This window comes from Alternaria ethzedia (genome assembly GCF_023757985.1).
Source record: "Alternaria ethzedia strain BMP 0044 chromosome Unknown scaffold_1, whole genome shotgun sequence".
Classification (NCBI taxonomy): domain Eukaryota; kingdom Fungi; phylum Ascomycota; class Dothideomycetes; order Pleosporales; family Pleosporaceae; genus Alternaria; species Alternaria ethzedia.
The window spans coordinates 1,312,775-1,333,105 of NW_026056194.1; the positions used below are offsets into that span (position 1 = coordinate 1,312,775).

The 20,331-nt window shown below is 53.8% G+C and overlaps 6 protein-coding genes across 6 annotated transcripts; 2 read left to right on the forward strand and 4 right to left on the reverse strand.

Annotated features, from left to right (window-relative positions):
- Positions 1-2,598: 2,598 nt before the first annotated feature.
- On the reverse strand, positions 2,599-3,873 carry J4E87_000413 (uncharacterized protein; the record flags this gene model as incomplete). The annotated part of the gene is made up of 2 exons (XM_049372070.1): positions 2,599-3,596; positions 3,714-3,873. 2 exons carry the CDS (start codon positions 3,871-3,873, stop codon positions 2,599-2,601), a joined length of 1,158 nt encoding a protein of 385 aa, XP_049238204.1.
- Positions 3,874-4,518: 645 nt separating this feature from the next.
- On the reverse strand, positions 4,519-5,225 carry J4E87_000414 (uncharacterized protein; the record flags this gene model as incomplete). Its single annotated transcript, XM_049372071.1, has 2 exons — positions 4,519-4,578; positions 4,668-5,225. 2 exons carry the CDS (start codon positions 5,223-5,225, stop codon positions 4,519-4,521), a joined length of 618 nt encoding a protein of 205 aa, XP_049238205.1.
- Positions 5,226-6,018: 793 nt separating this feature from the next.
- J4E87_000415 (uncharacterized protein) lies at positions 6,019-6,582 on the reverse strand (the record flags this gene model as incomplete). The annotated part of the gene is made up of 1 exon (XM_049372072.1): positions 6,019-6,582. One exon carries the CDS (start codon positions 6,580-6,582, stop codon positions 6,019-6,021), a length of 564 nt encoding a protein of 187 aa, XP_049238206.1.
- A 313-nt stretch (positions 6,583-6,895) lies between these two features.
- J4E87_000416 (uncharacterized protein) lies at positions 6,896-9,087 on the forward strand (the record flags this gene model as incomplete). The annotated part of the gene is made up of 5 exons (XM_049372073.1): positions 6,896-6,945; positions 7,078-7,307; positions 7,786-7,896; positions 8,253-9,055; positions 9,082-9,087. The coding sequence occupies 5 exons, from the start codon at positions 6,896-6,898 to the stop codon at positions 9,085-9,087; spliced, it is 1,200 nt and encodes a 399-aa protein (XP_049238207.1).
- A 499-nt stretch (positions 9,088-9,586) lies between these two features.
- J4E87_000417 (uncharacterized protein) lies at positions 9,587-14,539 on the reverse strand (the record flags this gene model as incomplete). The annotated part of the gene is made up of 1 exon (XM_049372074.1): positions 9,587-14,539. One exon carries the CDS (start codon positions 14,537-14,539, stop codon positions 9,587-9,589), a length of 4,953 nt encoding a protein of 1,650 aa, XP_049238208.1.
- A 916-nt stretch (positions 14,540-15,455) lies between these two features.
- Positions 15,456-19,803, forward strand: J4E87_000418 (uncharacterized protein; the record flags this gene model as incomplete). The annotated part of the gene is made up of 2 exons (XM_049372075.1): positions 15,456-18,878; positions 18,940-19,803. The coding sequence occupies 2 exons, from the start codon at positions 15,456-15,458 to the stop codon at positions 19,801-19,803; spliced, it is 4,287 nt and encodes a 1,428-aa protein (XP_049238209.1).
- Between the last annotated feature and the right edge of the window lie 528 nt (positions 19,804-20,331).

A 20,331-nucleotide genomic window follows, 5' to 3' on the forward strand; every position in this document is an offset into this window, starting at 1 on the left:
CTCGGCCACTCACCACCGTCTTGATACCCGTCGGCAAGTTATGATCTCTTGCGACATACTCGGTCGGTTTTCGGTCTGTTCTTTCCTGTCTGTTTATAGCGTGTTGAGCGATCATCTCTTGTGCGAATGGACTTTGGCGTCTGCGGTAAAAAGAGACAAGGGAGCGTCTAAAAGCATGACTCAGGACGCTGTTTATGGCATGAGGAAGGCGTCTTGTCGGCTATGATTGCGTCTTCGGATATGTTTATATTGCGCATGTTTTTTGAGTATTCGGTAGATGGGCTAGTTGTTGCTACCCTGGACATATAATAGACATCTCAAAAACGAACATGCAGTTTGACATTAAGTGATTACTTGCGAGTGTTTACAGCCCGGCAAAAGTCCAGAGTAAATTGCCCTCCTCCAAACCTTGGAAGAGGCGTTTTGTGTATCATCGAGAGAGACCCGGAGGATGCATCCCAGATGCAGCCAGCTGACCAGTTCGCCCGCAATCCTTCAAAGCACCGAACGAGAAGAGAACCCACATGAACCGCTCAGTAGCCACTCACGATCACTTACAGCGGCACGGCACGCAAGCCTTTCCATGCATGCTCGACGTGATATTGTCCGAGACAAATAAATCACGTCGATAGTCGTTCGGTCGACCTACTCTCCCCTAGGGACATCCCTCCCCCATACGTTCGCAAAGCGGAAGGCGGACAGGTGACAGGCCGGGAGAGCCTGGTCTCGCGTGGCTGAATACCACTCATGTCTACGCGTTGCGTGCCTGGTGCCTGACTACCCAGCTCAGGCACACAAGGATGATTTGCTTTTCAGGGTGGGTAAGGTGTGGGTAGTAAGGGGCGAGGGGGGGCGCACCGCACGCAACAGGGCAGGGTATCAAAGAAGGCCAGGCACACGACTGCAACGCAATGCAATGTTGTGCGACGCGATGCGACCCGACGGTTGTTGGGGTGTGTGGGCAGAACAGGCTGATTGCGGTTTAGACACGATTGCCGGAACGGCTGGCCGTTGGAGACCGAAATTACCCATGCATGCATGTGGCATGTGGCACGCGAGACGAGGTACGCGCGGAAAGGACCCCAACCAACCCAACTGCTGCCAACCCCCCCGAAAGGTGTCGAAAACGGTAAAACCGTTACGAACCTAGGAGTAGTCGGAAATGGCCCCCTCCCTCCGTCTTCCACAAAGCAACGTAAGAAAAACTCTCCGAAGTTGCAGCGATGGTGCTTGGAGGGCATGTCACACAGGGCGGGATATGCCTAGTTGGCTTGTCAAAACTAAACCAGAGATGGGCTGACATATCGTTCGCTTTTCGCGCTGACGGCAGTTCCAAGGCTCTTGGTATACTCGTGTGTGAAACAGATGCTTTTCTCCGTCTGCGCACTCTACCTGCAACAATTCACTTTCTAATCGACGCCTTCGATCCCTTCTCGCAGTATCCCAGATCCAATACTCCACAACACCAATTCCACGCCTACGCAACCTCTATCAAAGACTCTCGTCATCATCCTATCCACTCACGGCCGCCCCGATTGCTAATACCAAGAAGAACCGAACTCCCAAGACCTTCTCCACTGCAAGTCTGCCAACTTAGAAAAGCGCGAACTAACTAATCCGAACCAACTATGTCGCTAAGCTAGCTAGACTAGCTAGCTACTCCACTTTCTCACAAAAAAAACTCCGGGCACCCAAAGCCAGCCAGTCACAAGTTGGTAACGCCCACTTTCCGGCACTAAAAAACAGCTAACTTAACGTTAACGTTAATCTTCGGCGCGACTTGCCAGACCGTTGAAAGTATAAGCACCGCCGACCGTTTTTTTGCTGCGTCGTTGATGCTCGTTTCCCCGTCTTGGCTCTCTCGTGTGCAGGATGGTTGATTGAGCTCGTCCTCTTTTCTCCTCAAAGTGTCCAGCGCCGTTGAGTGAATGAGGCTGACTGGCTGGTCGCGTGAGCTAATGAGCTAGTATTTTAACCATTGCGGGGCAAAAAAAAAAAAAGCTTTGCCTTTTACTATTGACAACTGCTTGGGAGGTTTACTACATACTACTGTAGATGAGACTTTTGGACGCGTCGAGATTCGGGTTCTAGGAAGTGGTTGCTGTCATGCGCTTAGGAGAGTGGGGTTGCAGGTGCGTGAACGGGGACCGAACTAGTGTGTCTGGCCGATTCGGTGGCTTTGATAAGCTGCAGCGCATCGTCATTTCCTTGTTTGCAGTCTGTGGTGATCTGGATGCTTTGACTGTGAGTAAGCAGTGGATGATGGGTTGGCTAGCTGGGGGGCTGTTCGTTTTGCCTTCTCGCAAGAGATATGGGTATGACATGCTCGATTGGCTAAAGTGTGATACCATTTGGGATTGTGTACCAGCTTCTTGTTACCACTAGCTAAACATGAACCGTACAGAGTTTCGATGAATGATAGAAGTGTAGCTAGTGCGAAGCATATCGCGACTTCATGCGAGTAAACGAAGATACGGATACTTCGATACATCCTGCCCTCCAAGAGATATCTCCACTTCCAGACGCTCTTGCGATATGGGTGTCCCATTTAAGGTACATCGTACAAGGCGTATCCCCATGGCTCCAGTCCCATGCTTCTCATTTCATAGTCTTTCTCGCGCGCCTCCCACTCTGCCCGGCCATACCCTGAGCATACTCCGGCATTTCAACTGCGGTCACTACACGTGCGCGACTGCCACCGTCTGTCCCTCTTGATCTCATAAGCCTTTCCTGCTCTTGCGTCAGTCTCAGTCTCTCTCGATCCGTCTCATGCACAATAACGCCGTCGATGACGCTGTACTTACTGATGTCCGGGTCATCGTCGTCGTTGTCGTCGTCGTCTTCCACTATGGGCCGAGCAGCGCGAGACTTGGCAAGATATCTGTCGCCATTGAAGCGAGACTCTGTCCATGAATTCAATCCAGCGCCGTGTTTTGGAGATGCGATTTCAGAGTCTGAAACGTCGGCCAGCATTTCTACGTCCTCTGCAGCGTTGCTAGCGGTGCTAGGCGCCGGTGTGATGGACATGGCTCGCATGCCACCTCTGACTTGCTCGAAGATTCCAGCTGCAGCTGTTGCTTCCTCGCGCTGATTTGCTTTGTCGATAGCAATGTTGGTCCGCGTTTGCAACTCGGCTTCGCTGAGCTGGGTGATTTTTGCAGACGCGTCAAGTTTGGCCTTTCGAGGTGAGCGCGATACGCTTGCTCCTTGAGTCTTTAACGTGACGATCTTGGACTTCTGAGACGCAGGCGTCGGTGTAGATGGTGTCGTCGGCTGAGGCTTTCTGGTGGGCATACGCGGTGGGGTAGTCGGTAATGCCACATCAGCTTGGTTGTTGACCTTGGGTTTCGATTTCTGCAAGCTCGTGAAGCCAAAGCCATTTTTTCCCTTGTTGTACACACCTTTTGAGGCAAGAGCTGGTGGTAGTGGTGGAGGAAGTTTAGCCTTCTTGGTCGCCGGCCTAGATGTCTGCTTCTTTATAGGCTCAGGAGCATCGTCCATCATGACAGGGGAACTAGGCTCCTCATCATCAGACGGCGGGGCATAGTCACTCTCCTCATCGCTGCTGAGATCCACCACCTTCCGCTTGCCTCTGCCTGAACGGGAAGAGAAAGAAGTATGCGATACGACTGACGCATCGCGTTGACTTTGCGAAATACTCGAGGCGCGATTAGTAGGAGTAGAGGTAGATACCTGCGACCCAGCCCGAACACCCCTAGCAACCGCAACACTGTCTTTGGTGGCACTGGCTGGAAGGAACGGCCTTCTGAAGCTGGGCGTCTTAGGAGTGGTAGGGGTAAGTGGCTCTTCGGTTGGGGTGCGAGGGCTCTCTTGAGTGGATACGAGACCAGTATCTTGAGGTGATGGAAGCATGTTTGGAGTGTGCTGCTGTGGTCTTGTTGGAGCTATGTATACGTTAGTTCAGTCACTACAAGATCGAAGACAGCAAGCTTACTACGCGGAGCTTCATGCATCATCGTGTCCATACCATTCGAAACCGAATTACGAAGGTCGCTCTCCAAGTTTTTGGTTGCATAATTCGGGACAGAATCAGGACCGAATCTGTCTCTACGCCCAAGGTCTTGTGAAGACTCGATTGAGCCATGCAAATAGTAAGCATGGCCTTCCTTTCGCAAATATCCGTGGTCGTCTCGAGGAAGGCCATGGAAAGCTGATTCCCGGAACATCGATGACTGGCCTGATTGGTACCCTACACTTTGTTGCGATTGAAACTTGTCTGGCTGGTGGGCTTGAGAGAGTCTCGAAGAAGCGAAACCGCTCGTCGATTGTAGGCCTTGTGAGGCAGAGATTGTGGGGGTAGCCCACGGAGAGGAAGCCGACAATGGTCTACCTCCACGATTGAATGCTGTTCCTTGACGGGCATCTGGCATGCGAGGAACGTTCGCCCAGTTGCCAAAACCCACGCCCCCGACCAGGTTCGGTTGTGTACTGAGGACAGCTGCCGGTGCATGCTGAGAGGCGACGGAGTTCGAGACGTGCATACCGGGAGTGTTACTGTTACTTGTACATAGCGCGGGCGGTTGTATAAGTGGGTGTCGGGGTTGCTGAGTAAAGATACTGTGTTCAGGCTTCAAATGTTCTGGCTCCGACGTATTCTATATAAGTTAGTCTTAGGACAAGAATGTTTTTAGGATTTGCCGACTTACCGCATTTCCGATCTTGCCAGACAAGCCGGGAGGGTCTTTCGCGATAGGCTTTTGCTCAGCTATCTGTAAAGCAGGTTTCTCCTTGAGTAATACTGGTTCATCGTCATCCTCGTCAGAACAAAGATCAATGATTGTGACAGCGGCTTTCTTGTTCCTGGGTCCTGCTAGCGGTGTGGTTGTGTTGCTCGCTGGCTTGGATATGGACGGCGCTTTGGCTCTGGGCGCCGGCGTCTTCTTGATGGTGGGAGCAGCTCTCGGTGGTGCAACAGCTACCCGACGGTTTGCTTGACTCTGGATACCCGTCTTAGACCCGACAGCCATGGTGCCAACCTTCTTCTTCTCCTTATCTGCTGCCGCCTTGGCATTGCTCCAGAACTCTTCCTCTTCTTTCTGGTGTTTTGCGAGAATAATTGCTCGCTCCTTGTTGACGTTGTCTTGAAATTTGGCAAAAGACTCCGTCGCATACCGTTGGAAGCCCTTAAGTTCAGCTTCGTGCTTTTGTCGGAAAGTGAGCCACTGTTTGTCTGCAGCACTGACCTCGGGGGGTTTCGATGCCATGCTAAGAGTCGCAACGCGCTGAAGTCAAGGCAAAGATATTAAATACTGTGAGGTAAGAGATTTCGTTGCGAGCGGGAGAAGGTGGGTAGATGGAGTGGTGATATACCAGCTTGGACAAGGTGAAGGTGAGTGAGAGATCTGCGCGATAACAAACGGGACCAAGGTAAAGGCGCAACTCATGGTGACCACAGTTTTGAGGATGCGTAAGTAAGGTAAGACCTCTATGTTCATGGCTTAGGCTTGCAGGTAGGGTACCTTGAATAATAGGTAAACGGAACGCCGAGACGCAAACGACGAGTATCCACTTTTGACCTAGCAGCTGTTTGTGACCTAGGATGCTATATAGAGAGGAATTGGCTGCGCGCAAGCCCAATGCAATATATTAGTCCAGTACAGTGCTTATCAAAAGATGCGTGCGCGACAGAGACTCCATCGCATCGACTCTCAGGATATTGAGCCTCCTGTTCCCAATTATCATAACCCATACAAAGCGCGAGGTCGACTTCGGCTAGGTCTAATAGCCTCGCGGGCATGAGTAGCCATACACCTGCTCAGTGCAAAGGCTCGCAACTAGCTCGAAGGCTCTCGTTGCTGCCTTCCTTGTCTCAGATTTGCGTCGCTGCGAGGTGGAAGTGAGACGTTTCAGCAGTTATGTTGCCGATACTCTCCAATCAGATGGCAATAATCCAGACTGCTCTTGTGCCATTCACCGTGCACCCGGGTATGAAATGGGTCCTCGACCCGTGGTCGTCTCCATTCTTGAATCGGTGATTCCGTGATGATTTCTCTCCCTTCATAGATATTTCTTCGCGGCAGTCGCGACCCTCTGCCTAAACACCGGGCTCTTGATGACTTCGCCATTGCCGACAGCAAAGAAGGGATTCATGATAGTCTTGACCCATGCCTCGTATACGTCGACCATGAAGTTCTTGACAGCTTCTTCCGTGGCTGGACTGCTGGGGTTGTATAGGCCAGCACCTCCTCCCAGAGCAGCTCTTCCACCTGCTAGACTTCCTCTCGCGCCTCCAGCACCTCCACTCGTCAGCCCCAGACTTTCGTCGCGTGGTCTTGTGAGTAGAAGGAAGCGTGTGTTGCCGCCGGTGATCCAGCACGACACGAAGCAGTTCTGGTATTTGTCGATGTGCTTAAGGTACATGGGCGCGGAGCCACTGGATGTAGAAGGGCCCCATTGTACTTCTTCGACTATATCGAGGGACGAATGCAGGATGAAGGGGACGAGGGCGCGCTCGGCGGGGGTATAGTTCGCGACACCGGTGCCGCCGCTCCGTGAGGTACCGAAGTCGTGTGTGAATAGGGGGACATCGAGAGGCGATAGGATGGAGAATGTGTACGACATGGCGAGGTATGGGGAAGTCGGTCGGTATACGTGTGGAGTGTTTGGTGTGCGCCGTGCGGCTCAGGCGAGGATGCGTGATATAGCCCAGTACAGTCTTTCCACTCTTACTGATGTCGGAAATAACTGCGTCGTAATTCGTAATTCGTATCGTCGTAAGTGTAGCTTGGTGTTTAGCTGTGCAACGTGTGGGGTGTGTCGATGAGCTTCCCCACGCTAATCGGCATGTCTGCCAAGAAAGTCCGCGGGAGTGCCTTTCGAAGAATATCGCGACGTCGATTGCGCAGCCTAGCATCGCCAACCCCAGCACCTCACCATGTTCGGTCCATTCCGCCTCACAAACCCGCTATCGGGTGGTCTATTATGGTGCGACTCCCTGCGTTTCCCGAACTGTCACCCGCGCGCAATTGCTCGTCGTCGCCATCACATTTCCCGTTCCGATGCACCTTCTATCAGTTGCGACTCGATATCTGGCAGGCCGTGCTGACAAAACTATAGGAAGATACCATGGCGGCTATCCAGACATCAGAAGTACAGGCAGCGCGAGCGCCTACGGCACGTTGACACTGTGGTCGGCACAATCGATACCGCACTACGACGCATGGGACAGAGCATGAAGAAGGTGGAGCGCTGGAAGATGGAGATGCCGACCGAGGCAGAGATGCTTCCCAAGGACAAATACACCGTCTTCGACCGTAAGGTGAAGAGGTATCGAAAGGGAATACACAGTAAGTTGCATGCTTCTAGTATCTTGGGACAAAGCTTGGTGGCGGCAGAGGGAGAACTAAAAGCATCTGCGGTGGAGTACATCCTGAATTTGCGGTCGCTGACAGTTCACAGAGGTGCCAAAATGGACGAGAGTCAGTCAACGACTCAACCCTCCGGGTTTCTAGACGGTCCCTACCGGGAACGACGGTCGCACGTGTGTATACCATGTATTACTGTACAATTTGCATCAGATACGGCGCTATGGGAAAAGAGCAATACAACATCTCAAATCTGCACTGGGCTCTTTCGTTTCCTGAGTGCAAACATCAATCTGCATCGTTAGCGAGTTCGGCATCCCCTTGCATACAGATCGGCCATGCACACTATCGCAGAAGCTCGTCAATTCTTCCGTGCTCTACCACTTTCTAGGATATTCTTGTTCCAAATAGTCACCAACTATGTCAACGTTACCTAAATTATACACTCTGACCGCAGTAGAAATACTGGACTTGCTCAAAGCCAATACCATCACAGTTGAGACCTATGCGCAATCTGTTCTTGGCCACATCCGCGACCGGGACCATATTGTCAAGGCATGGGCCCATCTCGGTGAGTCTTGCTCTGCGCATATAAAGCACTTCACCTGAGCAAACGCCAGATCAAGAGCTTGTTCTACGCCGAACTCGAGAACTTGATCATGTGCCACAAAATCAGAGAGGACCGCTGCATGGAGTGACGATAGGTATCAAAGACGTGATGAACACGAAAGGTCATAAGGCAAAGTCTTTTGCATGCTAGATGTTGACAAGTTTCAGACATGCCCACCCAGTATGGCTCACCGATATACAAAGGACATCAATCTGGCTTCGACTCATCGGCTGTTGCGATTCTGCGAGCTGCAGGAGCCTTAATATTCGGCTAGTCAATCCACCTTTCTAATAAATTATGTCTGACGTCTCCCACAGGCAAGACAACGACGACTGAGTTCACCATCACCAACTCAGGGCCTCCGACCACCAATCCCCACGATCCATCTCGAACCCCAGGCGGCTCCTCAAGCGGCTCCGCCGCCGCCGTAGCCGATATGCAGATTCCGCTTGCCTTGGGCATACAAACAGGCGGAAGCGTCATTCGACCAGCAGCCTACTGTGGAACATTTGCCATGAAACCTACGTACAACGCCATCTCAACCTTGGGGCAAAAGATTGTTTCTTCTACATTCGATACCATCGGCTTCTTCGCTCGCAGCATCGAAGATCTGCAGTTACTAGCAGATGTCTTTTCCCTCTGTGACGACCAGAGCCCGGGAAAGGTATACTTGGATGATATCTCAGTCGCTCTTGTCAAAACACCCATGTGGTCACATGCCGGCCCTGGTACTATACATGCCATGCAGAAAACAGCCGCCATCCTGCAAAACCACGGTGTAAGAGTGGAAGAGATGTCACTACCGGATGACTTTGGCAACGCAGACACTTTAACGCGCTTACAAAACGCAATCATCGACAATGAGACCGCACTCGCTTTCCGCGAAGAATACCGTTCGCACAAGGGTGATTTGAACGTCTCGATCCAGAGTTTAGTAGAAAACCACTCCGAGCACACTGATAAAGAGAAAAAGATGGCACTGGATAAACTCGCTCATCTGCGTACGCTGTTCGACACGATAGCGACCAAGTATTCCGTCATCATCGCGCCGAGTGCTGTGAATGAGGCGCCGGTGGGACTTGGGGATATGGGAAGTCCGGTGTTCAATACGATGTGGACGGTAAGTTGACATGTCACAGGTGGTAGATATAAACGAGTTTGACTTTAATCCAGGGTCTGCATGTGCCAGTGGTACATACACCTGCTTTTATGGGAATGAATGGCATGCCTGCCGGTGTTTCTATCGCTGCGGGAAGAGGGCGCGACGGGCATCTCCTTCGGATCAGTAGAGTTCTTGGAGAGGTTCTTATGGCTGAGGGAGGGTGGCAGCCGAGGGCTTCGTATCTTCATGCGTGCTAGAAGGGAATTTGTACAACGGCGGAGTGGCTTCACATCATGCGTAGTTGACCACGAGGTTAGTCGATGGACCAATTGACAGAAGACCAAGTTCACAAGGCAGGAGTGTAGATGAATGTAACAAGGATGAGCAGCGTGAGATTCATGCTAACTGGCTATCTGGCTAGCCCGCTGACAAAACGACTGACATGTCTTCTAATCCACCCAGTGAAAGCAAATGCATAATGAAAAGGATATGCAGCAACTCCACTCTTACACGCAAAACAACACAACACCAACCGACGACCCCGCGAAACTAAGCAGTCTGCGTACCCACATCAACACCCTCAACGCCCACCGTAGGAGTAGCAGCAGACGCAGGCTGAACGGGCGCTTTCCTCTCCCCAAAGTTGTGCAACCTCTCTCCTATAAGATAAACCTCATCCCTAACGACCAACCTCCATCTCACAAGGAGCCTGACAACCGCCGAGGATGCCCACATAACCACCAAAGCAAGTCCCACAGCCGGGAAGCTGAAGCGCCAGAGTAAATTCTTTGTTGCTTCGTTTGCATTCCGGTATAGCGTTCGACTCGTGACAAACGCCAGACTGGATGGAACGGCAATAGCGACGAGGAAGAGCGCGAGCACGGGGATGAGGAAACAGCGTGTCGCGATCTTGGCGTTGGGGTAGAGCCAGCCATCTCTGATGACAGCTTTGAACGCACGTGCGGGCCGGGAATTGCGGTTCGCGAAGACGAGGCGTGCGGCGAGACGAGAGTACAAGAAGCCGAGGGTCCAGTCTTGGATGACGTGGACGACGTGGGGTTCCTTGGGGCCAAGGTAGGCGTGCAGGGGCATGAGGAAGTAGAGTTCTAGAAGGACGGCGAAGAGAAAAGGTATGGCGAAGATGAGGGTTGCCCAAACGTATGAGAAGCGGAGGGCGCGGCCACCGACGCGCGAGGTGGTTGCTGCGATGGTGTGGAGTGTGGACATGGGATCTGGGATGGAGCGATTGAGCGACGAGATGAACTTGAAGGCGTGGTAGGCGGAGTAGCCGATGCTGGCGAGCGTGTAGACGCCGAGGGAGAAGGCATGGATGTCGTTCATCTCGACGGTTGGCGGGAGGAAGAGTGAGAAGAGATAGCGGCCGAAGAGTAGTGGTAGGATCGTTACGCTTACTCCCGATAGACCCATGAAGATCCATATCGTGACGATGAAGCAGAGAATGCGCACGCGGAACCATGGTGGGATGAATACCATCGACACGAGATCAGAGTTGTGCACTCCGCCCTCATTCTCTCCATCTTTGCGAACGTTGTCGCGGTCGACTTCGACGAAGACAGGTTGGCCCTTGGGAATGCGAGCTTGATCGGAAGCAGGTGCACGAACGTATCGGCCATCATCGCCTTCTTGCGCAGGGACCTTGTCGCCAAAGAGAAAGTTGGAAAGGCGGAGGAATCCAGCGCACTTCTGGAAGCACCATTTGTAGATAGCATGCAGACCCTCGCTAGGCTTGTAGAACTTGATGATGACCGGCGTGAGGAAGTTGTAGAAGAGAAGGTCGAGCGGAAACTCCAGCGATGGTGCTTCGGTAGTCCAGTGAATTGGCAGGACGTTGGTAGTAGCACGACTCAAGGTCCATACGACACCGCCAAGGCATACAATAACGAGTGCTCCATACACAAGAGCGCTGAAGGCGATCTTGCGAAGTTGAGTCGTAACGCTACGCTCTAGGACGTCCCGAACAGGATGGAAGGTCGGATCATCTGGGTCGCGGATGAAGTACAGCACACCCTTGCGCATGATCTTGCGGCACATGGACACAAAGAGCGCGAAGTGGAACATGTAGCAGGTACCGATGAACCAATGCACGAATCCAGATGTCCATGGACTCTCTCTCGCGAACTGCCACCTGTTGTACAGCGTAGCGTTCTGGAATAGTGGAAGCATGGCCAAGTCGAGAAGCAGCCCGCAGTACAGCGGAAATGCCAACATCTCGATACTAATGATAAGGATCACCTTGAGCACACCTCCGGCTTGTTGTAGTATATCAGAAAGAATGCGTTCGATCCTTTGTCCTTGCTGTGACGAGCTGAAAGGTGTGCCGCGCCTGAGATATATCGCACCAAGAAAAGCGAAGAACCCATAGCCAGCCAGTATTGCGATTAGGCGGTCACTCGCCGTCCATCGCTCCAGTGCAGTGTATGCTGCAGCGGTGCTGCTGTTCGAGTCTAGATCAATGGTGATCTTGTACGATTTGGCCGTCCAAAGCCATGAGAGCAGAGAGCTGCACTGGCCGTAGGTCGTCGTAAAGATATCTTGAATCAACGAGGGAAGGCGTCCAAGGACCCTCAGCACAAGCTTGGGCGGCGAGTCTGCTGAAATTTCCTCGATGATGGCGTTTGCAAAGCTGCTCGTTTCATTGAGCGCAAATGAGGTCGTGTTCTGCAGGCTTCGTAGTGAAGCGTGTGCGTTAAGCGTGAATTGGGTGTAGCTGGGCTGAGACGATAATGGCGAGTCCATGAACATCTTGCCAATACGAACCATTGCACTCTCTGCAAGGGAGTATGCTGGCGTAGATACTGCACGGAGTGGACCATCTATGGTTTGAGACAGTTTCCCCAAGGAACACAGCTTGACCAGACTGGAGATGGCATAAGAACTCCAGTACGTCGTACCAGCTACGAGGAAGAGCGTGACGTCGACTATGAAGTCCGTTACTGCAGCGACCGCCTGTAGAGGGATTTTGAGGAGTTCGATAGGGCTTCCCACCATTATTATGACGAACTTACCCCAGAGATAAGGAACCCATACAGCGCACGCCAATGTGCAGGTGATCAGCACGGCACTGAACAGGGCGTTCTGGAAAAGACCGACAATAGGCCCTTGCATACCAATGAGCTCAAGTATACCTTCCAGGTCTTCAGCGTCTTCAATCGCTTCCTGGTCGTTGACATCTATGCCAGCTTGTGCAGCAGCAGCAGCAACTTCAGGATCTTGGGGCGCAGCATTGCCATGATCCCGCGGCTCGTTCCCCAAGAAGGGCACAAAAGGCGCTTCGTCTGCAAGATCGCGCACGATATGCTCATCGTTGCCTCCCTCTTCGACAGGTTGAGCCATCGGGGCTATGTCTCCAAACATCCAGTCCAATACTTGGTTCACTGGATTTTGTGGAGGTTGAGGCGCTGCTGGTTGTGCGTTGGCTGGAACCGCAGGCTGGTCGTCCGGGTGTTGCTGACCCACTTCAGAATGCTCCTGTTCTTCGCGGGTGGTTGAGTCTTGGTCAGGTTGGCTACTGCTGTTGTCGACTTCAATGGTAGTATCGACCGTAATTGAGTTGTCTAGATGAGTGGAACTGCTTTGTGCAGAAGACGTTGACTCGGGTAGATTATCCTCCACACTGGCGTCGACAGCCTTAGCTTTACCCTTGTCGTGAACATGTTCTCCTTCCAGCGCTTGGTCGGAGTCATCTTCTACAGCCTCAGGGACTTGCTGCCAGCTTCCACTGCTGTGCTCGCTACCCGGTTCGTGGTCCGATGCAGCCTCGGGTCCTTGATCGGCTCTTCGGTCTGCGTTGTCGTCGTCTTCCCACGATTCGGGTACGTTTTCAGCACTTTCCTCGTTGGAAGCTGACGATTGTGGTACGTTCTCGAAAGACCATGTATTACCCTCTTCTAGGCCGCGACGGATTTCTGTCGCGATGAAGGATCTATCGCGTGCTGGCATGTTTGGTCTGTGCGAAGATGAAGACGATTCGGAACCTTCAAGATCTGGCGCTACGCCTGAAGGTTGGTGGAGTGACGAGGTTCTTGCAGGAAAGCTTGAGCTGCTAGCCTCGCCGTCTTCCATCATTGCTCGCTCAATAGCCTCGTTAAAGCTCTGGGATGGAAATCCATCGTCATAGGCATCCACAAGATCATCCGATTGCATCATCGACCTCAAATCACCGGAGAGGCCTTCGCGTACTATGTTGCGAACAAGCTCGTCGCGTTCTCGGCGGAGCGAAGAAGACCGGCGAACGCGGCGTATCGTAGGTTCAGCAGCCTCGGGCTCATCATTCTCGCGAGTGAAGTCTCCAGGGGCAATTGGCTCGTTTTGGTCAGTATTTTCAGGCTCATGAGCTTCTTCCGCATCCGCAGCCTCCCCAGCCACTTCAGCATCCAAAGCATCTAAAGCGTCTTCCAGCTCGCCCTCATCAACGACCACGTTGTCAACGAGAGCCTCCTCTTCTATGATGGCAGCCCTCTGCGCAGCAACGTTGTCACCGAGGGCAACCATATTGATGACAGGTTGTTGCTGGACCACCCACTCCCTGATCAAGAAGACAAGGATAAACGCCACAACAACGAGTAGAGTGATGATCTGCCCCTCTATCACGTCAACAATAAAGCGATTGGCGCTTTGAGACTGGAACCAGTTGAAGAAGGGGACATCGGAGAGTAGCGACGGACTACGAATACCGAGGTGGTCCGAGGTAGTATTGGAAACGGTGCCGTTCTTGTCAACGACAGATACATGAGTAGTTATTCTGTCGGCTTGTGCAAGCTGGGAAAAGGGGAATGGGACCCCGAAGAAGACTCGTTTGGCATAGGTCCAGAGGATGGATTCGCTAGTCGTGGAATTGTTTGGAGTATATGTTATCTTCATGGGCCCGACGGTACTTGCCACATGCACAGTCGAGTTGCTGCTCTTGGCGGTATCGAGTGCGGAGCGTATCAAGTCGATATCGCTAGGGGCCAGTCCTCTACCAGTCGCGGGCATTACTGACGTCTCAGGTGTGTCGGCAAACATGTCTTGTGACCAGCCACCATCGCCGACCCAGAACAGGCTGCGCCATACGACGCGCATGCACCAGGGTAGTAGGAAGAGCCAGACGGCGCCCACCAGGACCCCTCGGCACCAGGTTGTGAACATGTTGAGTACGTGGAGAGCGGCGCGGCGTACGAAGACGGTCGTGGGTATGCGATTCGGCATGCCGGGGTGGTATAGTTTGGTGAAGCGGAAGGATGTCTTGCACAGTTCGCAGTGCTTCTTCTGGGTGTGGGACAGCCATTCCATCAGGCATTCTTGGTGGACGTATTTGATGCTACCGCTGCACTTGCAGGGAAAGAACAGAGGCTCCTCGGCGGTGCCTTCCCCGCGACATATCCGGCAGGTGTCGGCTTCGTCTTTGTCCATGGCTCGCTCGTCGGAAGTCTGGGGGGCGCTGTCGTGCGCGGAGGCATCGTCGAAGAGCCCCGCGGTGAGGGGCTCGGCATCGGTGGTCATGGTGGAGGGGGATTAAAAGTATACACGCGGTAAGAGGGGTGTTGTATCGAATCGGAAGATATGGTTCGGGTTCGGGCAGATGCCGCACAAGTCGATCTCAAGTAGGCATCGGAATCGCAGCGAGGGAGCGGCGTGAAGAGGACGGGCGTGCAGTGCTGCGCGGTGGAGGACAATGCAGATGCAGGGAATTAGGGACGTGAATAGACCTGGGGGAAAGCGCACAAGGGTGGATGCGGCCGGAACCGTGGTTGCGTGCAGCAGCTCTGGCGACGGAAGTGGTGATGTCGCCGCCGCCAGACAGTCTCGGTCTTGGCAGTCGAGCACCCCGGGCCCCTGGCAGAGCGATGGCACCTAGCCACACTTAGTGCACGTGTAGGGACAATTAATTATTTAGTCTGGTACCTGGGACAAGCGATCGGATTTGCACATGCATGGCGTGTCTTCGGTGCTTGATCAGCGTCACAGGGTCCTACAGCGCGGGTGAAGGCATCCAGCCCTACATGAGACGACGCGAACCGCAGGGGCAGCCTGAGGCACTGAAAATGTCTGGGACTGAGAAGTCGCGACAGGCAGACTCTATTTCCTCCGTCATCTCTCGTGCCCTATCGCGTAATTCTGCGCTCTCTGCCGCCTATCGCATGTCCAAACCTTGATCTTGCTATCGTGTTCCCGCGTCCGCACGTGCAATTACATCACTGCTGCAGCTCGGTTGTCGTCCCCCCAGCGCTAACAGACAAGTTACTTCGAGCAGCCATCGCCATTATTCAAGAGACATCAACAACCCAGACGCTGCCGCCTGTCGCTGATTTTTGTACGTAGCCAGACCCCGACTTGCTGCGGCAGTACCACTAATACGCACCCGCAGAAGCTGGTCAGCCACACAGCGTCACCGCTTCATCGTCCACCACACGCGAGCATGGCCGCCCAGGCCAACGGAAGGGCGACCAAGTCCAAACAAAATGGCAGCCTGAACGGGTCCGCCAATGGCACCGCCAACGGCCACGCAGAGAAGACGCAGCTCACCTCGCGGTCCGCTCGCTCGCGGAAGCCCAGGCGGAGTCTCGTGGGCGCCTTCACGAGCATGGTTGCGAGACTCTCCACGTGGTATCTCATCATCACCTTCCTCTTCCGGTGTCCCACATCGCTCCACCAGCTCAACCACGACTCTCCACGCGTGTGCAAGCCCTACTTGCAGACCCGGTCCTTCGCTGCGCCCTATGTCGACCCCTACTACGAGACCTACGTCGCCCCGCAGATTGCAAAGGTCAAGCCCTACACGACGCCCATAACCACATTCGCCCAGGACAACTACGCCACCTACGGCGCACACAGGGTCGAGCATGCTAGGAAATACGCAGAGGCCCAGTACGAGAAGTCTGTCCAGCCCCAGCTGCAGAATGCCCAAAAGCAAATCAAGGGCCAGTACGACGTGTACCTAGGCCCTCATGTCAAGAAGGCGACTGACGCTGCTGCCCCGTACTACAACGACCTCAGGACTAGCTCCGAAGAGATCTACCACCTGACACTGCTCCCGGCCTACGAGCGCTCCAAGCCCTACCTCCAACAGGGTCACGCATACGGCCACCACGTCCTCGTCGACATCGTCTATCCCCATGTCCACACCGCAAAGGATGCCACCTGGGCCTTCCTCCTCCGCACAGTGTGGCCCCAGCTGCGCGTGCTATACGGAGACAACGTCGAGCCCCAGTTGGTCCGTATCTCCGAGCGTCTAGGCCGCTACAGGGACCAGCAGAAGATCGAGTCTGTCGTCTCCGCCGTCGATGCTGAGACAAGCCTCCCATCTCAGTCCACCAAGGATACTCCTACCATCGCAAGCTCCTCCGCCTCCATTGTCCCTCCCAGCTCTACCGAGGGATCTGGCTGGGGTGTCCTTGATGAGTTCTTCGGCAGCGAATCAGCCAGCACAGCCTCCAACGAACTCGAAGCAAAACCAACCAAAGTCAAGCCCTCTGAGCCGAAGCTCACAGGCGCCGAACTACAAGAGAAGCTCAACCAGGATCTCCGCGACTGGCAGACCAAGTTCGCTACAGCCGCAGACAAGGGTTCTGAAGATCTCGAGGTACGCGTCGCAGAAATCACAAAGCGACAGGTCGACAATGCCGTCAACGGACATGGTCAGGCTCTGGTTGTTAAGCTAGAGGAGACTGCCGACGCGACTATTGCTAAGCTGAAAAACTACATCAAGAAGACTATTCAGTCTCTCCCAGAGGATGCTTCAGACGCCGATCTTGAGGCTGCGTACGAAGACTGCGGCGCCAAGACCCGCGAGTTCGGTCTCACCGTCAAGGAGCGTGCCCAGGACATCCGTGTCTGGAAAGCATCATACGATCAAGAGACAGATTCCCTGGTACAAGCTGCTGTCAGGAGCACTGTCGAAGTACTTGAGAAGATCCACAGCCTTGGCCTCCAAGAAGTAGGCATGCGATGGGCGTGGACTGATGGCGTCACGTACAAGGACTGGCAAAACTACCACAAGCTGAGGAACACGCTCAACGAATGGCAGGCCGAAGTCGAAGCCGTTGGTAACAGACACGAAGGCCTTCGCGTGGCCCATGAAGAATCCAAGAAGCTTGAAGACAAGGCCATGGCCATTGCGTCGGACATGGTTGCCGAGCTAGTACGCTTGAAGGATGTTTCCAAGTCTAAGATCTGGGCCGGCGATGCTAGCGATGATTTCTCTGACAAGGTCTTCGCGCCTCGCGTCCGCAAGGCTGCCCAACAAGTTATGGACAACGTTGAGGGTGCATCGTCCCAGATTGCCGAAGCGATCCAAGGCAGCTCGACACCGCTTGCTGAGAGTATCGCATCGTCTGCCAAGGACGTGTACTCCGACGTCTCTTCACAAGCGTCCGAAGCTGTTCAGGGTAGCTCAACACCTCTTACCGAAAGTATCGCATCTTCCGTCAAGGAGGCAGCATCCAAAGCATCATCGCAGGTCTCTGAGGCCGTATCAGGTAGCTCTACCCCAGTTGCTGAGAGTGTGGCATCTTCTGTCCAGAAAGCTGCATCTGAGGTTTCGTCTCAAGCGTCTGAGGCTATCTATGGTGAACCTTCATCCGAGAGCCTGCTATCTCAAGCTTCATCCAAGGCGTCTGAAGTCATTGATGACACCGCATCGAAGGCCTCCGCAGCCTACGAATCGCCTAAGAAGGTCTGGGGTGGAGCCAATGCGCAAATCATTGCTGAAGCCCGCGAACCTGTACTTGATGAGCCGCTGGCAGACGATGACGAAGTCGTCGACACCTATTCCAGCAAAGTGCAAAGCGTGGTTGCCGACGCTGGCGACCGAGCAGCTGAGATGAGCCGAGCAGTCAGCGAAGCGCTCCTCGGTCCTGCCAAGACGCAAGGTACCGTCGAGTCTGCCTCTTCGATCGCAAGCGAGCAGTACGCAAGTGCTCTTGCTGCTGCATCAAGCGTCCTGTACGGTACCGAGCAACCGGCTGTTGAGAGTGCGACCAGCGTCATCGCCGACAAGTATGCTCAAGCTGTGACTGCGGCATCATACGCAATCTACGGTACCCCAACGCCGACAGCCATAATCAAGACCGTACAAGTCGAGGCAAACTCGCGATACAACGATGCTGTCAGCGCTGCGAGCAAGCAGTTCGAGAATGCGAAGGCCCAGATGTCTCTTCTGATCTCTGGGGAGCCCCAGCCTGCGCACCAAACCATGCTTTCTTACTTTGAGAAGGCCTACTCCGATTCCCTCGCAGTCGCTAGTGAGAGGTTGTCGAATGCTATGCAATACACTGAATCAGTGAGGAGCTATGCAGCAGGCCCCACCCATGGTTACTTCGAGTCGGTCTCCTCCATCGCATCGTCTCGCCTCGCTGAAGGCCTCAGCCAGGCTTCTGCCCAGTTCGCCGCACCTCAATCCACCGGTGTCGCTGACAGCGCTCGCCGACAGTACTACGAAGCTGTGGGCCTTGCGCACGCCCGTTATTCCGAGTTTACTGATGCTGCATCGAGCGCTGTATACGGTCCCCAGCAAGGTACCATTGAGTCTTTGGCTTCGGTCGCCTCCGTATCAGCCGCTTCTGCTGCGTCTGCTGTATCTGGATCGGCCGAGTCTGCCGCGTCGTACGTGTCTGGTTCAGCACAGTCGGCTGTCGCCAACGCCCAAGCAGCCGCTGAGTCTGCCGCTTCCCAGGTTAGCTCTGGTGTCATCGGTTCAGAAACCCCCTGGACTGAGTCGGTTGCCTCCCAAGCCAGCCAGAACTGGGAAGCACTCATTGCTCAGGCCAGTAGCCAGGTCTACGGCCAGCCTACACCATGGGCAGAGTCTGTATACTCTCAAGCTGGCGCTTACGGTGCTCAGGTAAGAAATTCGTCCGATGAATAAACTGCATTTGAGACATATGCTGACTTTGTACACGTAGGCTACTGCTGCCGCTGCTGCACAATATGCCGAGGTCCAGGCTCTTATTTCAGAGCTTGTCATTGGAAAGGGGCCCGACTTCACCGAGAGCGTCATGAACCGCTTCGCCTCCGCTTACTCCACGGGTCTGCCAGCAGCCATGGCTTCTGCCCAGTCTTATGCCAGTGAAGGTATCAACGCTGCTAGTTCGTACGCGGGCGACAGTTACGATGCTGTCACCGACGCGGCTGCTGACGCGTATGCTTCTGCTTCGTCAGTCGTCAGCGCCGTCTTTACTCCTCCGGCTATGATCGAAGATGTTTTGAGCCAGGCTAGCGCATCTTTGGATCTCGCTGTTGAGAGTGCCTCTGTTGCCCTCTATGGAACGCCCAAGGGTGCCGCTGAGCAAGCCAGCGAGTCAGTTGCGAGCGCCTACTCATCCATTCAGTCTCAAGTGAGCGAGAAGCTCTACGGAACACAATCAGCTCAAGATAGCTTTTCGTCAGCCGCGGCATCCGCCCAAGCTGCTATCAGCGAAGCCATCTTCGGCACGCCTACAGCAGCCGACTACGTCGCCTCAGCCACGAGCAGTGCAGGTGGTGTGTACAGCTCAATCTCGTCTGTAGCCAGCGTCAACGCCGAGTACGTTGCCTCTGCTGCTAGCGAGAATGCCGCCTACATATCTTCAGCAGCCAGTTCCGCCGTCTATGGACCTGAGCAAGGAGCCATGGAGTCTGCCAACAGCCGCATCGCCGACGCCGTAGCCGCCGCCAACAGCCGCATTGCGTCCATGTACGCAGCTGCATCTGGTAGCGCTGAGGAAGCTGTCAGCAGTATTTCCAGCGCCGCTACTCAAGCCACCCAGGCTGTGAGGGATGAGTTGTAGATTATGGGTTGAGGAAGCTCGCTTCCTACATCTCCAAATCACCACCATACTCTCAACACATCACAATATAGCACACTCGCTACGACACGACACCAACATATCATAAAAACACCCCCACCACCACAATCGTAACGACCAACCACCCCTACACAACCCCATCACTATCATCTCAAACAAATCACCCATAGGCCAGTTGATCTGGCCCACGAAACCACGGAACACGGAAAGGAAGGAAAGGAAAATCGGAAAACCAATGAGGTAATGCCTATGTATGTAGCTATGATCCAGTCTCAGTCTCTTGTCTCTCTATATCTGCTCTTGCGTTTTCTCAGGATTAGCCGACTGGATTCCGCTTTTGTTCTTATGCCAGCAAGCAAGTTCTAGCGTTGTAGTCTAGTTACTAGTTCGTTTTTCTGCGACGGAAGAAGTGGACAGAGTAATGTGATATACCCTTTTCGTTCGATTGAGATGAATTGCTCTATTTGCTGTGCTGCGCTGTGCTGTATTTTGAGCGAGAGTGACGGTGGT